General features: G+C 53.3%; 1 protein-coding gene across 2 annotated transcripts in view; it reads left to right on the top strand.

Annotated features, from left to right (window-relative positions):
- The first annotated feature begins 3,687 nt into the window (after positions 1-3,687).
- SERHL2 (serine hydrolase like 2) overlaps positions 3,688-19,522 on the top strand; it is a 28,476-nt gene continuing 12,641 nt past the window's right edge. Inside the window, exons 1-8 of one of the 2 annotated variants that reach the window (XM_078334022.1) lie at positions 3,688-3,739; positions 4,581-4,730; positions 4,847-4,960; positions 5,261-5,302; positions 5,764-5,783; positions 6,202-6,276; positions 7,680-7,789; positions 9,135-9,214. In XM_078334022.1, coding sequence (XP_078190148.1) covers positions 3,736-3,739; positions 4,581-4,730; positions 4,847-4,960; positions 5,261-5,302; positions 5,764-5,783; positions 6,202-6,276; positions 7,680-7,789; positions 9,135-9,214 — 595 coding nt within the window. In that variant the 5' untranslated portion in view covers positions 3,688-3,735. Of the gene's footprint in view, positions 3,740-4,451; positions 4,731-4,846; positions 4,961-5,260; positions 5,303-5,763; positions 5,784-6,201; positions 6,277-7,679; positions 7,790-9,134; positions 9,215-19,522 lie in introns of those variants that run through there. The other variant, XM_035265838.3, reaches the window with a different exon arrangement.

The following is a 19,522-nucleotide window of genomic DNA, read 5'->3' as shown; positions in this document are numbered from 1 at the left end:
AGGAGATGGGGTGATGCATTTCACCTGGGCTTCCTGGAGCAGGTGACTGAACCATGCCTTAAAAGAAGGGAGGATTTCAAGGGTAAAGGCAAAAGGGAGCTGTGTTCTGGGCTGAAGAAACAGCATAACAAAGATACAGAGGTGTGAACGTTGGGGGCAGCTGCAGAGAATGGGCAGCCCAACATTCCTGGACTTGCATGTGTTATCGAGGAGAGAGGGGACCCCAAAGAAGGCTTTGAATGCCAGGGCAGGAATCCACCTCCCTCCAGCAGGCAGGGAGAAGCACCAGAGACTTCCACACAGCCAAGTAAGATCAGAGCTCCAGCTGAGCTCCAGGGGGGAGCTGGTGGTGTGGTGCGAGGTGATTTCTCTTGTCTTGTTGGGGTGATGAGCCAGCCCAGGGGGTCGAGGGAGGGTGGGGTCCAGGAATGGAAGTGAGAGGCAGATGGGGAAAGTGTGATAATAGGATGTGAGTGTGAGGCTGAGGCTGGGGGTGGAAGTCAGGGGACTGAGGCCATGAATCTTCTGGGCAGAGGAGGGGGTGTCTGTGTTGAAGGGGCTGTTGAGGTGAAGGTGCTGGAGGTCAGGTCCCCATGCTGGGGTCAGGCTGGAGCCTGGTGGCCAGGCATAAATGTGGCATCGTCAGTGAAGAGAAGGTGGCAAGGGGTCCTCAGGACAGAAGAGGAAAGAGACTGACCCACCTCACAGGGGTCATATCCTCAATGCCTGTCACCCCAGGATTTTTGACCCCTTGCATAACTTGGAAAGGGGTCCAGGCCCATGGAAAGCCAAACTGTTTACTGAGCTGATGGACAGCACCATGCATGGACCTTTCTAGAAGCGGTCTTTTCATCTCCCAGCTCCTAGCCTCCCTGCCACTCAGAATACGGGACAAGCTCCTCGGCCTCACAGGCAAGGCCCATCACAACCTAGTGCCACCACAGTCCATCGCCCACCTTGCCCACTTTTTCTAGCCACTGACAACCTCCCCTGAATTGCAGCTCCCCCAGGAAGCCTCTTAATTTCTGCAGCCCAAGGGTTGGCTCCCCTGTCCCAAACCAGGAGAACTGGCTGTAGGGATCTCTCCCCACCGCCACGTGCTGGGCTGTGGCTCCTTCACTGGCACTGCTGGGCTGGAGCCAGAGGGGCCACATCCCACTTGCTCCCAGGGCTTCCAACCAGCAAATGGTAGGAAGTCCCATTTTGAGAGCCCCCAGCTAGACTGGGGTTCCAGTACCAGAGCAGCCAGCAACCTGCCCTCGGCGGAAAAGTAGGGGCTAGATGTGGGTGTGAGCAGTGCACCTCTGCTGAGACCAGCTCGGTCGCGGGGACCCCAACCCAGGCGGCGCTGAAGGAATGAAGAAACAGACACAGAGATAGAGAGCGAAAAGGTGGGGGACATGACATTTTGGGCTGGATGATAAAGGTGTGGGACGACAGGGGAACCTCAGCATTCCCAGCTGAGAGCCTCACACATTTATTGACAGCAAACAAGTGATAATCATCATTTAGGCCGGGCGCGGTGGCTCACGCCTATAATCCCAGCACTTTGGGAGGCCGAAGCGGGTGGATCACGAGGTCAAGAGATCGAGACTATCCTGGTCAACAAGGTGAAACCCTGTCTCTACTAAAAATACAAAAATTAGCTGGGCATGGGGGTGTGTGCCTGTAGTCCCAGCTACTTGGGAGGCTGAGGCAGGAGAATTGCCTGAACCCAGAAGGCGGAGGTTGCGGTGAGCCGAGATCATGCCATTGCACTCCAGTCTGGGTAACAACAGCGAAATTCTGTCTCAAAAAAAAAAAAAAAAAAAGATAATCATTTAACTAAAAGCATTCTTCGCAGGGAACAAAGCATTCTATACGAGTGGAAAGAAACAGGCTCCGGTGTTTATCCACTGCATCTGGAGCATGTCGTTAAGGCAAGAACCTGCTATTGTTTGTGGTTCAGAAGCACCCCAAGCAGTCTTCTGCCCAAGAGCTGGCCAGGTATTTCTTTCCCTCGCTCTAGTAAACCAACTACCTCTAGCAATGTGCGTCTCTGCCATCACGAGTATCTCAGTGCTACTGATAGCCTGTATCTTTAAGGCCTGTTTATGCCAGCTTAGGGCCTGCTCCCAACACACCTCTCACGGGACACTTCTTGTACCTAGTGGACGACCTCACGCCTAGTGTCTGACCAGTGACCAGAGGTCCCTGACATTGGAAACGTCCGTGTCCAGTTCATGTTGCCTGACCACCTGGCTCTGGCACTGGGAGCCTGGCCTAGGGCAGCCCCTGGTTGTTCTGATGAAAAGTGCAAATTCAACCCACCACTCCAGCAGGGAGCAAGTCCAAAGATTTTTGATAGAGAACCTGGGCAAGGAAGGTGTAATGAAACTGGAGGAAAGTCCTCGTCCCTGGGCACAGGAGGCAGGAGTGAAGAGTCAGGCAGAGAGAGATGAGAGCGCGTGGCAAGTAACAGTAGATAGAAGGGAAGAGGTCATGGGTCAGCACGTTTGCTGGCCAAATGCCTGACTGTTCTTTTTAAAGGAAGTAGCAGGAGAGCAGTCCGCTAGGCGGGAGCGATGCCTCTAAGTGTTCTGTTCTTTTTTTTTCTTTTTTTGGGGGGGCGGGGACTGAGACTGGGGGATTTTCTAGATCTTTTCTTTTTAAGTGGTTGTGGTATGGTGCAGTGGTGGGGGAGGGGGTAGGTCACACTATGTTGCCCAGCCTGGTCTCGAACTCCTGGCCTCAAGCAATCTTTCTGACTTGGATCACAGGCCTGAGCCTAATAGCACCCTGTCAGGCCTCTAAATTCTTATCTCTGCAGTCATTTTGGGCATGGTTTGGCCTGAAAACTGGGCCAAGGGGTGACTGAGCCCTGCTTCTGCTAGAAAAAGTTTAGATCTGATCAAAATGTTATCTGATAGCGTAAATGTGTCATCAGTGAAGAGGGTGTGGCAATGGGTCCGCAGGGCAGAAGAGGAAAGAGACCAACTCACATGGTCAATTCCACTGTCACCCCAGGATCTGGATGCCTGATGAAAACGCACGCCAAGGCAGAATAAAGTCCTAAGAATTCACTACAAGTACTTGTTCTTACTTGTCTTAGACTTGCCACTTTCTGACTCAAAGGGTGCACTTTCCCTCCTTCACTGCGGGATTTAGTGCATGAACCTGCTCACCCCAAACGTCCTCTTCAGAAGCTGGGGTTTCTGATCCTTTCCGGGCAGATATTTGTAATCCCTCACCTGGAGGGTTCCTCCACGTCCCCAGTTTACACACTCATTTGCTCACCTGTACAACTGTTAGACTAGCTTGTACCAGGCTCTGCTGAGGACCCCAGGACACGGTAGGGACACAGTGGATACAGGCTGTCCGTCCGTCAAAGGGGCCAGTAAGCCACTAAACAAAGAGTAGCCTTCAACCCTGCGGCGCCGGCCAGCGAGCCCCCATAGGCCTAACTTGCTATGGCTGCTCCCTGGGCCTGGGCCAGCAGCTCCTGATCCCACGCGGGCTCGGTGGCAGCTGTCGGGACTGTCCGGGGGCGGGGGCCCTGATGTGCTCCAGCCGGTGGGCGCGGCCAGAGCGGTGCGAAGGCGGGGCCTGGTGAATGGGGGCGGGATCTGATTGGGCGTGGCCTTCCTGGGATGGGGCGGAGTGGCCTAGGGGCGGGGCTCGGAACTGTGGACGTCCCTCCCCTCCCGCGACCTATTTGGGCTGGAGTGAAGGCCGCACATTCGCCGGACCAGAGCGATGGGTGAAAACGCCCTACCAGGGCCCCTTAGACTCGAGTGGGACGGAGAGGCCTCGCGCGAGCCTTTCCACCTGTTTGGGATCGTGGAGGAGGACGGGCTGGAGGGGAGGGTTCGCCGACCGCGTCGCCCTCCTGGGTGTAGCAGCTCTTTCCTGAGCAGTCCCGGGGCGTGAGAGCGCGACCGGCCAGGAACTGGGGGGCCCCCGAGACACGGCCGCACGTGGCCTCGCAGGGTTCTGGGAACCCGAATTAGCCGAGCGTGCGCGTGGGTGTCGGGGCGTGGAGGTCTTCAGCCCTGCAGTCCCTCCGCCTGCCATAAATTTTCGCTCTGTCCCTGTCCCCCAGTGTGACCTTGGGCGTGTAGTGCAGCTCCCAGTGCCTCAGTTTCCTGCTCTGGGGAGTGAGGGTGCGGCATCCCTCCGGACCCTAGGAAAGGCTTAGGAAACTAAGCCTTTTTTACTCCGGTTTTACGGGAAAGGAAACAAGTTTTTGTAACTTGCCCAAGGTCACCTAGTCAGCAAGTGGTAGGGTCCAGGCCTGGCCAACACACCCCCCACCCCCGCTACCAGCACATTCTAGAAGGTTCTGCCTCAGCTTAAATGGGGTGCATGCTGTGAGGGCTGTCCCAGGTTTTTCCAGCCCAGCTTATCTTTCCCTCCTCTGGGAGTCCCCTCACCCATGTCTGGCACTCTCTCCCTAATACCCTCTGGGGGCAGCTAAGGGTCTGAGTCCCTCTGGGCATGAGCCCCCGACTCAAGCCCATCAGACAGAAATAAGGAGCTCAGGGAGCACCAGTTTCATGGATGAACGATTGAAGGAATGAAAGTCTGGCTCTGTCTTTCAGGTCTGATCTCAGAGCTGAGGCTGGCTGTGCCCTGGGGCCACATCGCAGCCAAAGCCTGGGGCTCCCTGAAGGGCTCCCCAGTTCTCTGCCTACATGGCTGGCTGGACAATGCCAATTCCTTCGACAGACTCATCCCTCTTCTCCCGCAAGGTGAGGCTGGGAGCCAAGAGGGCGAGGGGGGAGGTCTGCACGGGAACAAGGAAAACCGTGAGACAGCTGGGGTAGACACCTGTTCCTACCCTCCAACCTGCTTCTCTCTGTTTCAGACTTGTATTACGTTGCCCTGGATTTCGGGGGTCATGGGCTCTCATCCCATTACAGCCCAGGTGTCCCATATTACCACCAGAACTTTGTGAATGAGATCCGAAGGGTTTCGGCAGGTAAGAAACAGAGTGTCTTTTGCAGGGGTTGCTCTGGGATACGCCCTCTTATCATTGGTGTGGGGGTAGGAAGCAGCCTGGGAGTGGGTGCCTGGGCTCTGGCCTTAGATCTGCCAGCAATTCATGGGACTCCTTGGGCAAGTTGGAGAAGAGCTTGCTTCCTCCAGTGGGTCCCCCAAGCTAGTCTCCTGGGTGGACACCCCAGAGGCTGGGAAGCGATTTCTTGAGCCCAGGGACTGGCAGCGAGTGGGCGGGCTGAGCCTGTACCCGGTCAGACCTTCTGGCTCCTTGCATTTCCAGCCTTGAAATGGAATCGGTTCTCCATCATGGGTCACAGCTTCGGTAAGTGCACTGGCCAGGAGCTGACTGGGCCTGAGGTGGGGCTGGGAAGGAAGGATGGGAGCTGCTGCCTCACCCCTTTCCCCTGAACTGAGAACTGCAAAGAGAGGAGAGTGTCAGTCAGAGATTGTGTGCCCTCTGACCTCAGGCAAGGGACACATGGATGAGGGAAATAAGATGAAGAGGCCATCAGGGCTCCGATACTGAGCCTCCAGTCACCCATATGGAGCTCCCTGTCCCTGCCACCGGGTGGGAAGCTTTAGGGTTTGCAGCTGGGGAGGGAGGGAGGGAATTGGGAAGAAGCTTTAGGTTAGGGTTTGCAGCTGGGGAGGGAAGGAGGGAATTGGGAAGAAGCTTTAGGTTAGGGTTTGCAGCTGGGGAGGGAAGGAGGGAACTGGGAAGAAGCTTGAGGGTTTGCAGCTGGGGAGGGAGGGAACGTCACCCACGGCTCTGTTGTCCCCCAGGTGGCTTCGTGGCCGGGATGGTAAGTAGATGGCTTTGGTCAATTGGAGGTCCCTTGAGTGGGGTGGGGAGTGCAGAGAAGAAAGGGGAAGGTACCCGGGAAGTGTCTCCCAGGAAGTGCCTCCTCTGGTCTCAGTGATAGTTATACTAGGAAGTTGGTGTAAACGGTGGGGACTCCTGGTGGAGTTAATGCTTCCAGCCCCATACCCTGTCCCAGAGCACCCTGGAGTCCGGCCAGGGTCTGGAGCTCAGTGCTGGGTGCAGAGCTGGGGGGTGGGGGAAGGCACACCATGGGATAGAAGATTCTCCTTCTGATCTCTTGGTCAGCACCCTCCCCCAGCCTAAAAGATGTTTCAGGAAGCACCAGGGTCCTCAGGGAAAGCAGGGAGTGGCCTTTGCTTCTTTCCCCCACTCATTCTCCCCTTCTGGCGTCCTCTCAGTTTTCCTGTACCTTTCCGGAGATGGTAGATAAACTCATCTTGCTGGAGTCGTCACCATTTGTCCTGGACTTTCATGTGAGAAGCTGGGCTTTCATGCATGTAGTCAGTCGGGGGAAGACCTGGGCCCCGGGCAGTCCTCTCAGCCCTGTCTCCTTTGGTGGACACTAGGGAAGCAGGAGGAGATGGCAGAGGGGGGAAAGGGGAGTCAGGGACTTGCCTCCCAACAGAGGACAGCCTTTTGCTGCTTAGACCCCTAGGAGTGGTCAGGAGAAGGGTTGCGGGGGACCCCCTGGAAACCGTGTGGCCTGGGAGCTGCGGAATGCCAGGCTGGTCATGCAGTGGCAGTGGTGGAAGAGGGCAGGAGCCGTGGGTGAAGGACACTCTAGGCCACACAACTGTGCAGTCACACCCAGTCGCATGCCTTTGCACTGTGTACACGTTGCACAAGCACACATGACAGCCCTAAGTGTGGACTGATGGGACAAGTACTGACCCCTCTGCCACCACTACCAGTTATCAGTACTGTCCCTGAACCCGAGTCCTGGCTTGGTTGTTTACCTGCTGGGTGACCCTTGGCAAGTTACTTTGCCTCTCTGGGCCTTAGTTCCCTCACCTGTAAAATGAGGTTGGACTCAATGACCTGGCCAACTCTGACATCCTGTCACTTTCTTGCCCAGGGCTCAGTCTCCTGATTGTGACACAACTCTCTTCAGTTTCAGTTTTCTTGTCCATAGAATGACCACAGATCCCATAAGAGCAAGAATGACGTCTGTCTCTTTGTCACCATTTCCCCAGTCCTGGCACCTAGTAAGGGCTCAGTCAGTGTTCCCTCCAAGAGCTCGGCAAGCTCAGAGGCCATTGTAAGGACCCAATGCACAGATGGCAGGCAGCGGACACTCCCTTCTTTGTCCGTTTCACCAACTGAATTAACAAGCGTAGTACCCCTAGGGCTTCCTCCTGGGTGAGTCAAAGGGGGCATTTGGTCCTCCTGTCCTCCATTCTCAGGGGTGGGTGGATGGGAGTTTCCCCCCAACTCCGGCACCCCCAGGCTGCGAGCCCTTGGCTGTCCTCACAGAGTGAGCCACGTGTGGTGGGGGAGCTTGGCAGCTCCAGGACTGCACTCCTGCCATTGAGAATGATGGCATTTGTTGAAGCAGATGAAATCGACAATCCCAGATGGTCCATGGCCTCTGGACCCTAATTTCAGGCCTTTGCAAAGCACTTGGCAGTTGACAGAGATTCCCCTTCCTCTCCGTCATCCCACCCGATTCTCAACTGTCCCTGGCCACGGGCAGGGCCAGGCCGGCTGTGAGAGACGAAGAGGAGGACTTGTTCAGAATCTTGGGGCTGACTAGCCGGGGCTGGGTCTGTGTCCCCCTTTGCCGAGGGGCTCAGCTGAGAGTACAGGGTAGGGCTGGAAGGGTGGGGCCTCGTCTGCGGCCCAGAGCCCTGCTCACCCAGGCAACTGGCCTCCTTAGGAAGTGGAGAATTTGCTGACCTACAAGCGAAGAGCCATAGAGCACACGCTGCAGGTAGAGGCCTCCCAGAAGCCCTTGCACGTGGTCAGCCCGGAGGAGATGCTGCAGGGGTGAGTGTCCAGTGTGGGCAGGGAGCGAGGCGCAGAGTCACAGGGTCCAGGGAGAACAACCCGTGAGACGTGGGGAAGCTTCCTTCTCCCTCTTGCCCAACAAGCCTGTTTCTCCCTGGGGTCACACTGAGCACCAGGCTTCCCAGGGTCTTCAGGAACACATCCGCCTTTCCCTCTGCCCCTGTTGCAACCATGCCCTTTACTTCCAACACCCTCCCTGCACCCCTCGCCACCCACCCCTCCCCAAGCACACGCTGCTTCCACACCTTCTCTCCCTTACTTGGAATTCTCCCCTGCCCTTGCTCACTGGCTATCCCAATCCTTGGGGCCTCAGCTGGGAAGCCTGCTCTGACACCCCCAGGTGAGCGGCCCCTCCCTGCCCTACAGGTACCACACTGTCCAATAAGAGCCTGCTGACTGCCCTGCTGTCCTGAGGCTGTGAGCCCCGCAATCCCCACTGTGGCTGACTTGGCCATGTTGTACCCCCCGCATCTGGCGGTGGCCCTGGTAGGTCAGAGCTCCATAAACACTTGTTGCTTAAAGGAGTAGAAGCACCCCACTGCCTTACCATAAACACACACACACAGCCCCTGCAAATGTGCCACTGAAACACGGGACACAGGCCAGGTGCAGTGGCTTATACCTGTAATCCCAGCACATTGGGAAGCTGAAGCAGGAAGACAGCTTGAGCCCAGGAGTTGGAGACCAGCCTGAGCAACATAGTGAGACCCTGTATCTTAAACCAAACCAAAACAAAACAAAAATTAGCAGGTCATAGTGGCACAGGCCTGTGATCTCAGCTACTTAGGAGCCTTAGGTGGGAGGATTGCTCAGCCCAGGGAGGTAGAGGCTGCAGAGAGCCGTGATCACGCCACTGTACTCCAGCCTGGGTAGCAAGAGCCAACTCCATCTCAAAAAATAAAAACAAACACAGGACCCGTGTATCCTTTGTGGGTGACCTCCCTTTTGCTGCTCTGCTCTCTTTTTTTTTTTGAGACCAAGTTTCGCTCTATTCCCCAGGCTAGAGTGCAGTGGCACGATCTCGGCTCACTGTAACCTCTGCCTCCTGGGTTCAAGTGATTCTCATGCCTCAGCCTCCCAAGTAGCTGCAATTACAGGCACACACCATCATACCCGGCTAATTTTTATATTTTTAATAGAGATGGGGTTTCACCATGTTGGCCAGGCTGGTCTCAAACTCCTGACCTCAGGTGATCTGTCCACCTCAGCTTCCCACAGTGCTGGGATTACAGGTGTGAGCCGCCGAACCTGGCCCTCCGCTCCTTTTTAATCTGACCTCCTTTTTATCAGCCTGAGGCACCCAGCATCCGTCTGTCTCCCGCAGGTTCCTGAAGAACAATAGCCACGTGAGTGAGAAGTGTGGCGAGCTCCTCCTGCAGAGAGGAACCACGAAGGTGGCCACAGGTAAGGGACTCGCTGTCCATTGTATATTTGTTACTCTTCTTACTGAGGATGTCAAGGACTTGCAGGCAGGATACTAAGCATTTTGCAAACAGCGTCTTGCTGAATCCCCCTCCTGCCTCATCCTCATCCCGTTTACAGCAGGAGAAACTGAGGCTCGGCACTGCTAAGCAACTGGTAAGCGAGGTCATACAGCTACCGCCCATCCCAGAAAGCCACGCTCTGGGAGGGTCTGGTCAGGTGTCTTGGACTAAATGTTGCTGAATTGTGGCCATGCTCTGCTGGACCTGGGATGGGTGCCCAGCACCAGTGGCAGGTTGTGAGGACATCCCAGGGGTCAAGTGACTTGGGAGAGGCTTTTCACAATGGAGAGGTGGAGCTGGTATGTCGACTTCAGAGCAGCTTTTGGCACAAGCAATTTCTGTACTTTGCTTTTTACCTAGGCAATTTCTTCCTGTTTCCTTTCCTTTGCTTTTTTTTTTTTTTTTTTTTTTGAGACAAGGGTCTCACTGTCACCTAGGCTGGAGTGCAATGGCACCATTATGACTCACTGCAGCCTTCACCTCCCAGGCTCAAGAGATCCTCCCACCCCAGCCTCCTGAGTAGCTGGGACTGTAAGTGTAAGCCACTGTGCCTGGCTCAGGAAATCTTTTCTAAGGGTTCGCTACATGCCCGGCTCAGCGAGGCTGCAGTGAGCAGGAGCAGAGTGTTCCTCTCTCGGTGGGGCCTCCAGCATCACAACTCCTGGGGCTGCTGCTCACAGTGAGGGAAATGGCGCCCCCCTGGAGTTGGGCAAAGAGGAGTCCTGGCAGGGGCCTCAGTTCTGGGAAGAGATAAAACAGGTGAACAGGTACATAAGTGGTGAGACATTCTCTAGATGTAACGAAGGAAATGCACAGGCCGTGGAAGAGACCCATGGTGGCAGCTGCTCCAGAGGGGGAGTCTAGGAAGCAGCTCTTCCAGGGTGAGGGAACAGCTGGAGGGAGATCGAGTCGTCAGATGGAAAATGTGCTAAGTTGGGTGAAACAGCCTGGCTTCCTGATACTGCCAGCTGCGTGATCTGGGACAGTCCCCTCTCCCTTTTTAGACTCCCCCAGTTTGCTCAGATGACAAACAAGGTCTGGGATTTTTGCGGATCGGGTCAGGCGAGGTGGGCATGTGCCTTCCCTTTTTAAAGTGCCGAGTGAGGCAGGGGTCAGAAATCCAGCACCTGGTGATGGGGTGGGGCGTGTTGTGGATGTCACCCTGCCGGCTCGGATGGAGGCTGTGGGATGTGTAGGGACTTTGGAGCTGGAGCCAGCCCTCCCTGGCAGGCCTCTGGGCCAGTGCTCATCAGGTGGGAATTCAGTCTCTTGCGGTTAGAATTTCCACTTGTTTAGCCTGCAGTTGATGTGCTGAGTTACATTTTTTGGGTGTCATGAGTCCTGAAGTGACAGCACCTGCTGAGGGTCTAAGGAGCTGCACCTGTCGGCTGTTTTGGCCTTGGGCTGCCAGTTTTTGTGAGTCTTTGTGACCATCCGTGAACCCTTACATTGCCTCCCTGCAAACCCATCATGGAGAAGGGGAGTCAAGGACCCCTGGTCCAGGCTTCTTAGAAGTGCCCCACACAGATGGCTGATGTAGGGAGCCCCAGGCGCTGAAGTGGGCTAATCTGGAATGAGCCTGGGGAATCCGATTAGGACCAGGTCACAGGAAACGGTGAATGCAGGACGCTGACCAGGCACCCCTGTGTGGGTGGGTGAGGGAACAGGTGAGAGGGAGGGCTGAGAACGGGGTGATCCTGGGTCTGGGGAAGTGGGCAGGTGGCTGGAACGCTGTGTGCAGACCACCCCTCTGCAGCAGTTCTGGCCTTTTGGGACCCAGCGTTCACCTAGAAAGACAGTACTGGGCTGGGCGTGGTGGCTCCTGCCTGTAATCCTAGCACTTTGGGAGGCTGAGGCGGATGGATCCTGTGAGGTCAGGAGTTGGAGACCATCCTGGTCAACATGGTGGAACCCCGTCTCCACTAAAAATACAAAAAATTAGCTGGGCATGGTGGTGCACACCTGTAGTCCCAGCTACTCAGGAGGCTGAGGCAGGAGAATTGCCTGAACCCAGGAGGCGGAGGTTGCGGTGACCAGCTTGGCCAACATAGTGAAACCCCCATGTCTACTGAAAATACAAAAATTAGTTGGGTGTGGTGGTAGGTGCCTGTAATCCCAGCTACTCAGAGGCTCAGGCAGGCGAATCCCTTGAACCCTAGAGATAGAGGTTGCAGTGAGCTGAGATGGGGCCAGTGCACTCCAGCCTGGACAACAGAGTGAGACTTTGTCTCCAAAAAAAAAAAAAAAAAGACAATACCCAAACTACCTACCCAGTGCCTCAAGGACAATGTAGGTTCCTCCCAAATCCTTCCCCTCCAGTTCCCAGTTCCAGAGCACCTGAGCGCCTACTGTTCTGGAGCCAGGCAGAGGACTGGGACAACCTCCCTTTTGCACCCCATCATCCAGAATCCAGAGCTTAAACAACTGAGACGTGGCCTCACACGGTGGCTCACGCCTGTAATCCCAGTACTTTGGGAGGCTAAGGTGTGTGGATCACAAGGTCAGGAGTTGGAGACCATCCAGGCCAATGTGGTGAAACCCTGTCTCTACTAAAAATACAAAAATTAGCTGGGCATGGTAGCGGGCATCTGTAGTCCCAGCTACTCAGGAGGCTGAGGCAGGAGAATCGCTTGAATCCGGGAGGCAGAGGTTGCAGTGAGCCGAGATCGCACCACTGTACTCCAGCCTGCACTGCAGTGAGACAGAGCCAGACTGTCTCAAAAAACAAACAAAAAAGCCGAGCTGCATTACCTCACAGTTCGGAGGCCAGGGTCCAGGGTCCAGGCTGTGAGGGAGAATCTGTTTCTGCCTCCCTGGCCGGTGGGAGCCGCAGGTGCCCGTTGGCTTGTCTGTGAGGTTCTCCTGGTGGGTTACAGAGTGCATGAGGAGGGGAGGGCTCGTGGAGGATGCGGAGTGTCAGGGGCAGAGCATGCCCGAGAGGCTGCAGTTCCAGGTCCTCTTTTTGAATGGGAGGGTCTGGGTGGGCCTCATGAGAAGGTGACTTTCCAGCAAAGCAGTGCAGTGCAGGCGCGGGAGCTGCTCACAGACTCCAGGAGGAGAAAGGAGCTTCCAGGACAGGCCTGGAGGTGTGAGCAGGATGGGGAGAGAGCGGAGGAGACGAGGTTCAAGCCCCACAGTACTGGCTTTCTGGAAACAGTCTCCAGGTGTTCTACATGAAGGAGGGAGGATCCCGCTCTGCCTGGAGCTCCCTAAGGACAGAGGGACAGTCTTTGCCAGCATCTGGCCCCTGGCCAAGCATATTCACCTACACCTGTAATCCCAGCACTTTGGGAGGCCAGGTGGGAGGATCGCTTGAGGCCAGGAGTTCAAGACCAGCCTGGGCAATATAGGGAGATGCCCCCCATCTGTACAAAAAATTCAAAAATAAATGCCGTGGTAGCACACCTGTGGTCCCAGCTCCTTGGGAGGCTGAAGTGGGAGGCTCACTTGAGCCCAGGAGTCAGAGCTGCAGTGAGCCATGATTGTGCCACTGTACTCTACCAAGACCCTTTTTCCTTTTTTATTTTAATTTTGAGACGGGGTCTTGCTCTGTCACCCAGGCTAGAATGCAGTGGCACGATCATGGCTCACTGCAGCCTCGGCCTTGTGGGCTCAGGCAATCCTCCTCCCTCAGCTTCTTGAGTAGCTGGGACCATAGGTGTGCACCACCATACCTGGCTAATTTTCGTCTTTTTTGGTAGAGACGGGGTTTCGCTATATTGCCCAGGCTGGTCTCAAACTCCTGAACTCAAGCGATCCTCCTGCCTCGGCCTCCCAAAGTGCTGGGATTACAGGTATGAGCCACTGTGCCCAGCCTACCATGTCTTCAAAACAAAATTATCTGACCCCTGAAGCCCCCTGCTGGGGGGGATGCACAATTCTTCGTCATAAGCTGGGCTGGATTCAGGCTGCAGGTAGGATTTAACTTGCGCAGTTTAAACAAAAACATTTGGCATGGGGAATTTTGAATAAATTGCCCCTATTTTATTTTTTATTTTACTCTTTTTATATTTTGGAGGAAGGGCAGAAGGGCTTTTATTTTAAATAGAAAGATTTTATGTAAAAATACAGATTTCCAGTTCCTTGTTTTTTTTTTTTTTTTTTTTATTTGAGACAGAGTCTCGCTCTGTTGCCCAGGCTGGAGCATGGTGGTGCGATCTCAGCTCACTGCAACCTCTGCCTCCTGAGTTCAAGCGATTTGCCTGCCTGATCGTCCTGAATTGCTGGGACTACAGGTGCATGCCACCACGACAGGGTTTCACCTGTTAGCCAGGATGGTCTCGACCTCCTGGTCCACCCACCTCAGCCTCCCAAAATGCTGGAATTACGGGCATGAGCCACCATGCCCAGCCTCCGGTTTCTTCAATCTGGCAATACATTCTTTATTCCCTATGGGCAACAGCTGACCACACAGAGACTCCACTGCCTGTGTGATGGGCACTGTGCCCAGTCTGGCAGGCCTCTGCTGGCATCTGAGTCTGTGACCTTGGGAGGACCCAGCGGGAGGGAAGGGAGTGAAAGGTTTTCTGAGTTCTCTGGGCCTGCCCTGTGGTTCCTTAGAAAGTCCAGGGCACCAGGCTGGATGTGCTAACACTCCTCAGGCCTGTGGGTGGCAGCAGCAAGGACCCTGTCTGCTCAGAGCTGATGACATTGTCACCCACAGAAGGGCCAGGAGTTGACCCATATCACCCAAAGGCTGCAGTGAAGGCCCTTGGGGCTCAGTCTGTTTGTAGATGAAGAAGCTGAGACCAGAGAGGATCTAGGGCCTCCCTTCTGCCTTCTGTGCACATATGCGGCTGATGGTGATATCATCCATCCTGACCCCCCTGCAGGGCCGGGGGCAGTGGCTCACACCTGTAATCCCAGCACTTTGGGAGGCTGAGGCAGGGGAATCACCTCAGGTCGGGAATTTGAGACCAGCCTGACAAACATGGAGAAACCCCATCTCTACTAAAAATACAAAAATAAGCTGGGCATGGTGGTGTGAGCCTGTAGTCCCAGCTACTTGAGAGGCTGACACAGGAGAGTCACTTGAACCCAGGAGGTGGAGGTTGCAGTGAGCCAAGATTGTTCCACTGCACTCCAGCCTGGGTGACAGGCAAAACTCTGTCTCAAAAAAAAAAAAAAAAATTGGTATAGTGGCATATGCCTGTAGTCCTGGCTACTGGAGGCTGACGTGGGAGGATCCCTTGAGCCCAAGAGTTCACAGCTTTAGTGAGTTATGATCGTGCCAGTGTACTTCCGACTCGGCTACAGAGTAAGACCCTGTCTCTTAAATGAGGCGCCACTGCGCCAGCCTGGGCAACTAGAGAAAAACTCTGTCTCAAAAAAAAGATTATAATAGAGCCTCCCTATACGAGTATACCTTTTAAAAATCTTTTATAGCCCGGGCGTGGTGGCTCACGCCTGTAATCCCAGTACTTTGGGAGGCCGAGGCAGGAGGTCAAGAGATCGAGACCATCCTGGTCAACATGGTGAAACCCCATCTATACTAAAAATACAAAAAATTAGCTGGGCATGGTGGCGCACGCCTGTAGTCCCAGCTACTCAGGAGGCTGAGGCAGGAGAATTGCCTGAACCCAGGAGGCGGAGGTTGCAGTGGGCCGAGATCACACCATTGCACTCCAGCCTGGGTAACAGCGAAACTCCATCTCAAAAAAAAAAAAAAAAAATATATATATATATATAATATTATATTATATTTTTCCTGTACCTTGTCTATGTTTAGATATACAAATTGTATCGGCACCACAGGAAAGGTTAAAGGTTAAATCATGTTATAGCTGCCTACAGTATTCAGGAGAGTAACATGCCGTTGAGGTTTATAACCTAGGAGCAACAGGCTATCCCATATAGCCTGAGTGTGTAGGAGGCTAGACCCTCTAGGTACCGGCTCCAGGTCTGGAGGAGTAGAGGGCAGTGAGCCCTGCTGGGGGCCTGGGCCGAACGGTCACCCCTTGTCCCGCCCTCGCAAGGAGGGCCCGTCATCTGTGTACGCGATACAGCGGTGAGAGCCGAGGAAGGCGGGGGCCTCTGCTAGGTTTCACTAGACTGAGATGATCTAAGAGTTCAGCAACCAGAAACTCTTCCGGTTACACGGTCCTGCTAAGTATTCTGAGTCGAAAATGCCTAAGAACCTCTGTCTACACTTCCCATCTAACTGTCTCATCTAAAAGCTCTAAAATTCCTAATTAGAGGGGAAAACATTATAATTACAGAAAATAGTTTTTCTTAATGTTCCATAGTTGGTTTCCCCCAGAGCCACATCTATGTTCAAACAGTGGTTTTCCAGCAGGGAAGCCTCATGTCTCCCTCCCTCCCGGCCCACACCTCCTCCCTGAACGTCCTAATGGGGTTGATAGTTTGCAGAGGGGCCAGGCAAAGGCACCAACCTAGCTGTCCTTTCAGTTTTGTTTTTAATTTTTTTTTTTTTTTTTTTTTTTTTTGAGAAAGTGTCCTTCTGTCACCCAGGCTGGAGTGCAGTGGCTCGATCTTGTCTCACTGTAACCTCTGCTTCCCAGGTTCCAGCGATTCTCCCTACCTCAGCCTCCTGAGTAACTGGGATTATAGGCGCACACCACCATGCCTGGCTAATTTTTTTTGTATTTTTAGTAGAGACAGGGTTTCACCATGCTGGCCAGGCTGGTCTCTAACTCCTGACGTCGTGATCCACCCCCCTCGGCCTCCCAAAGTGCTAGGATTACAGGTGTGAGCCACTGTGCCCAGGCTGTTTTTAAATTTAATATTCCTATTCTGGGCAGGGGCTAGCTCACATGATTTAAAAATCACAGTGGGACAGCCGGGCGCAGTGGTTCAAGCCTGTAATCCCAGCACTTTGGGAGGCCGAGGCAGGTGGATCACGAGGTCAAGAGATCGAGACCATCCTGGTCAACTTGGTGAAACCCCGTCTCTACTAAAAAAAAATACAAAAAACTAGCTGGGCATGGTGGTGTGTGTCTGTAATCCCAGCTACTCAGGAGGCTGAGGCAGCAGAATTGCCTGAACCCAGGAGGTGGAGGTTGCGGTGAGCCGAGATCGCGCCATTGCACTCCAGCCTGGGTAACAAGAGCGAAAACTCTGAGTCAAAAAAAAAAATCACAGAGGGATAAAATGTGCACCTCACTGGATTTCATCCCATTCCCTTTATTCCTCACCTTACCTCCAAATTGTCCAGGCTGGAGTGCAGCAGCGTGAGCTCGGCTCACTGCAACCTCCACCTCACAGGTTCAGGTGATTTTCCTGCCTCACCCTCCCGAGTAGCCAGGATTACAGGCACCTGCCCAGCACTTGAGGTGAGGAGTTAGCCATGCCTGGCTCATTTTTCTGTGTATTTTTAGTAGCAACGGGGTTGCATCATGTTGGCCAGGCTGGTCTCAAACTCCTGACCTCAGGTGATCTGTCCACCTTGGCCTCCCAAAGTGCTGGGGTTACAGGTGTGAGCCACCATACCCAGCCTACATTTTTTTTTTTTTTTTTAGACAGAGTCTTGCTGTGTTTCGTGGCTAGAGTGCATTGGCGAACCTCCAACTCCCTGGTTCAGGCAATTCTCCTGCTTTAGACTCCCGAGTAGCTGGGATTACAGGCTCATGCCACCACACCCAGCTAATTTTTTTATTTTCAGTAGAGACGGGGTTTCACCTTGTTAGCCAGGATGGTCTCTATCTCCTGACCTTGTGATCCGCCCACCCTGGCCTCCCAAAGTGCTGGGATTACAGGCGTGAGCCACGGCACCTGGCCATCGACATCTTTTTTACAGTGTTCCCCGTGGGTGTCTGAGCTAACTTATCCAGCTTGCTGTGGGAGGCACTTTTTGCAGTCTTTGCTGTTACAGGCAATGCCTACCGCATAGGCATGGTTCTCAGCTTTGCAGAAGTGCCCAGACCTACAGATGAGGAGCAGGCAGGAGAATGAAAACCACCTCAGATGTCGTCTCCCAGTAGGGGTCCAGGTCCTCGGGCTGTGAAGGTGTTTGCCAGGCAGTGTCCAGGGCTGTTACTTGGCAGCCTGGCCTGAGCTACTGAGAGGTCTGTGTCCCCAGCTGTCACTCATTTGGAATTTTTTCCATTTGATGGGTGAGAAATGGTATCTCAGTGTGGTTTTAATTTCTGTTGTGGTTTTATGGGAAGAATCAGCCCCGTGTGTGTCTGTCCCTGAGCATCCTACCTTCCTATCCTCTTGGCTGACTTTCTCTTGGGTTATTGGCCTTGCTCAATTTGTGGGAACTTTTCACATGCTGGCGAGATTGAATTGCAAATACTCTTGCCTAGCTTGTCATTTATCTTTTGACTTTGCTTAGGTTGTTTATTTTTCTTGCAGTCCTGAGTTTGCTTGTTTGGATGCAATTGAAAATATGTCTTTTGGGCCAGGCACAGTGGCTCACACCTATAATCCCAGCACTTTGGGAGGCTGAGGTGGGTGAGTCATCTGCGGTTGGGAGTTCAAGACCAGCCTGACCAACATGGTGTACTAAAAATACAAAAAACTTAGCTGGGTGTGGTGGCGGATGCCTGTAATCCCAGCTACTCAGAAAGCTGAGGCAGGAGAATCGCCAGAACCCAGGAGGCAGAGGTTGCAATGAGCTAAGGTGCTGCCACTGCACTGCAGCCTGAGCAACAAGAGTGAAACTCTGTCTCAAAAAAAAAAAAGAAAGGAAATATGTCTTCTGTGTGGCTTCTGGAATTTAGTTAAAAGCTCATGCTTGATTCTAATATTATTTTGGGTCTAGTATTTGCATTTAAATATTTACATTGGATCCGTATCTAGTGTACAGGGTGACGTTTGACTGACTACATCTTTTTCCAGATGGCTCGTCAGCTGCCTAATGCCATTTTTAGAAAAGTCTTTCTTTACCCTGTTGATGTAAGGGGGCTGCCTTGGTCAGACACTGAATGCCCGTCTGTACTTCGTCTGTCTCTGATGTCTCTGACTGTCTATGATTTTACTGTACCATGTTTTGTTTTTTGTTTTTCATTTATTTTTTTTAAAGACGGGGTTTCACCATATTGGTCAGGCTGGTCTCGAACTCCTAACCTCAGGTGATCCGCCTGCCTCAGCCTCCCAAAGTGCTGGGATTACAAACATGAGCCACCACGCCCAGCTTTGTACAACATGTTTTAAATTGAGGCCTGACAGCTGGGCATGATGGCTCATGTCTGTAATCCCAGCGCTTTGGGAGGCTGAGGCAGGTGGATCACCTGACGTCAGGAATTCAAGACCAGCCTGGTCAATATGGTAAAACCCTATCTCGACTAAAAGTACAAAAAACTAGCTGGGCATGGTGGTGGGTGCCTGTAATCCCAGCTACTTGGGAGGCTGAGGCAGGAGAACTGCTTGGACCTGGGAGGCGGAGGCAGAGGTTGCAGTGAGTCGAGTTCACACCATTGCACTCCAGCCTGGATGACAGAGTGAGACTCCGACTCAAAAAAAAAAAAAAAAAATTGAGGCCCAACAGGATTTTCATATCTGATGGAACAGTCTCCTTTTATGGCTCTTTTATAGAGTTTTTTACTCCTGTTTTTTCTTTTGCTTGTTGAGACGGTCTTGCTCTGTTGCCCAGGCTGGATTGCAGGGGCAGGATCTCAGCTCACTGCAGCCTCTGCCTTCCCAGCTTAAACTTCAGTCTTCCTAGTAGCTGGTACTGTAGGCGTGAACCACCAAGCTCAGCGAATTTTTCAGTTTTTTTTTGTGTGTAGAGTCTTGCTCTGTTGCCCAGGCTGGTCTCAACTCAGTCTCAAGCGACCTCCCGCCTTGGCCTCCCAAAGTGCTGGAATTACAGGCACCTGACTTCCTGCTGTTCTTGCTTGTTTAATTTTTCCATGTGAACTTGAGAATCGGGTGGTTTAGGGTCTCCACCAAAAATCGTATATCGTATATGTATGGTTTTTTAGTGTTTTTTTGTTTGATTGATTTTTTTTTTTTTTTTTTTTTAGACAGAGTCTTGCTCTGTTGCCCAGGCTGGAGTGAGGTGGCATGATCTCGGCTCAGTGTAACCTCTGACTCCCAGGTTCAAGCAATTCTCATGCCTCAGCCTCCCTAGTGGCTGGGACTACAGGTGCCCACCATGACACCTGGCTAATTTTTTTGGTCTTTTAGTAGAGATGGGGTTTCACCATGTTGGCCAGGCTGGTCTCAAACTCCTGGCTTCAAGTGATCTGCCTGCCTTAGCCTTCCAGGAGTGCTGGGATTATAGGTGTGTACCATGACGCTCAGCCCATATATGCATGTTTAA

Source organism: Callithrix jacchus, chromosome 1, assembly GCF_049354715.1.
Source record: "Callithrix jacchus isolate 240 chromosome 1, calJac240_pri, whole genome shotgun sequence".
Lineage (NCBI taxonomy): Eukaryota > Metazoa > Chordata > Mammalia > Primates > Cebidae > Callithrix > Callithrix jacchus.
This window is presented reverse-complemented; position numbering and strand designations above follow the sequence as displayed.